Source organism: Mesitornis unicolor, unplaced genomic scaffold (genome assembly GCF_000695765.1).
Source record: "Mesitornis unicolor isolate BGI_N332 unplaced genomic scaffold, ASM69576v1 scaffold37410, whole genome shotgun sequence".
Classification (NCBI taxonomy): domain Eukaryota; kingdom Metazoa; phylum Chordata; class Aves; order Mesitornithiformes; family Mesitornithidae; genus Mesitornis; species Mesitornis unicolor.
Window position 1 is genome coordinate 7,013 of NW_010159741.1, and position 2,117 is coordinate 9,129.

The 2,117-nt window shown below is 60.2% G+C and overlaps 1 protein-coding gene across 1 annotated transcript in view; it reads left to right on the plus strand.

Annotated features, from left to right (window-relative positions):
- Positions 1-798: 798 nt before the first annotated feature.
- LOC104543119 (potassium voltage-gated channel subfamily KQT member 4-like) overlaps positions 799-2,117 on the plus strand; it is a gene marked incomplete at both ends in the record, with an annotated part of 4,036 nt that continues 2,717 nt past the window's right edge. Inside the window, 4 exons of the mRNA XM_010187658.1 lie at positions 799-889; positions 1,568-1,694; positions 1,774-1,949; positions 2,025-2,108. Coding sequence (XP_010185960.1) covers positions 799-889; positions 1,568-1,694; positions 1,774-1,949; positions 2,025-2,108 — 478 coding nt within the window. The remainder of the gene's footprint in view (positions 890-1,567; positions 1,695-1,773; positions 1,950-2,024; positions 2,109-2,117) is intronic.

Sequence of the window (2,117 nt, forward strand, 5' to 3'; positions counted from 1 at the left end):
TCGCTCCAGCTCTCTGTACCCTGGATCCAGCCCTTCCCATTGGTCCCAGCTCCAATTTTGTGGTGGATTTGGGGAAGGGGACTGGTCTGTCTGCTTTATGCTGGGTTTTGGGCTGGGCGCTGCCCCCACAGTGGGGAGATGATGCTGATGGAGATGGGTGCCAAGGCCACATCAGTGTCACTGATGGCCTCAGCCAGGCCACCCCATTGCTGCCGGCGGTGCCTCCCCATGGGGCCACGGTGCCCAGAGCCCCCCGTGCCATTAGGGAGCCGGCCCCGGCGAGCGGTGGCCCTTTCCCGCCGTCACATGGGCCGGTGGCACAAGCCCTCCGCTTTCCATTTTTAGAACCGCTGGATCAGGGGAAAAAAATGTATTTTTGGAGTTTCATTTGCTTCAGCCTCGGAGTCTATTTCTATTTTTTTTATTATTTCTCTTCTTATTTTAAATGGGCCAGAGCCCCTCGTGTCTTAACCCAACTCCTGGGGACAAATAGCCCCATGTCCCTGGTAACCCTTCCCCCGTGGCCCTGGCATTAGCCCAGGCTGGTACATGGATGCCACGCAGGACCGGCACTGGGTATCCTGGTGCCACGGGCAGGATTTAGGCGCAGCCCTGCCTCTGCACCCCTGGGGAGCTGCTGGTGGGCTCCCAAACTGCTCCAGGCCACCATCCCATAGGCAAACTGCACCCTGAGTGGCTCAGCCATGGCCGTGGGGGTCTCAGTTTGGGGGGGACAGGCTGCAGGCTGGGTGCCCCCCGGATGGACACGATGCCCACACCAACACGCTCTTGTTGCAGATTCCTCCTCGTCTTCAGCTGCCTGGTGCTGTCGGTCTTCTCCACCATCCAGGAGCACCAGAAATTGGCCAACCAGTGCCTCTTCATCCTGGTAAGCAGGGAGCACTGGGACTCCCCCTCCCCACATTATACCCCAAAAGACTCAGACAAAATCATGGACAAAACCCCTCCGACCCCTTCCCCAGCCCAAATTTCACTGATGGTGGTTGGTGTTAACGGTGCCTCTCTGGCATGTCGGGGAGAAGCCGCAGGGTGGCCGCTGCAGGTGTCCCCATGGCTCACGGTGGCCCCGTCACCGCAGCCAAACCTACACAGCGCGGAGAGGCACAAACCGCTGGGAAAGGCAGGGCAGGAGGGGCTAAAAAAGGCAACTTCCCCCCAAACTGTCAGAAACGGCTGACGCTGGAGTTCTTCCGAGTGACGGAGACTAAATTGGGAAGGTCCTTGTGACTTTCCCGCGAGTAAGCAGAACGGGGGCTTGTTTGTGCGGGAGGGAGGAGGACAATGCTGACGGCAGAGGAACAGGACCCAGCCGGGTGGGAGCTTGGCTCAGGTAGAGCCAGGATGCTCAGACACCTCTGAAGGCCCCAGTCTCTCTGCCCCAATTCCCCCAGGACGGCTCCAATATCAATGGGGTGGCCTTGGGGGGGATGCCGTGCTCCTCTTTGCATCCTCCTCAGCCCCAGCGTTTCATGTTGCCCTCCTCAAAGCTGATCCCACTGCCCTCCCCACATCTCATTCCTGCCCCCCTGTGTCCTCCCCACCACAGGAATTCGTGATGATCGTGGTGTTCGGCATGGAGTACATCATCCGGGTCTGGGCAGCCGGCTGCTGCTGCCGCTACCGGGGTTGGCGGGGACGCTTCCGCTTCGCCAGGAAACCCTTCTGCGTTATAGGTACCAGGGGTTGGAGTTTTGAGGGGAGTTACAGGGATTTGGGGAAAGCCCGTGCCCCTGACCCTCACCATCCTATCAGATTTCATCGTCTTCATCGCCTCGGTGGCCGTCATCGCGGCTGGCACCCAGGGCAACATCTTCGCCACCTCGGCGCTGCGCAGCATGCGCTTCCTGCAGATCCTGCGCATGGTGCGCATGGACCGGCGCGGCGGCACCTGGAAACTGCTGGGCTCCGTCGTCTACGCCCACAGCAAGGTGAGGATGTGGGGTCCCGGCATTGGGCCCCCTCTGCCCCTTCCCAAACTCCTCACACCCCCCTTGCCTCAACAGGAGCTCATCACCGCCTGGTACATCGGCTTCCTGGTGCTCATCTTCTCCTCCTTCCTGGTCTACCTGGCTGAGAAGGACAGCAATGCCCAACTT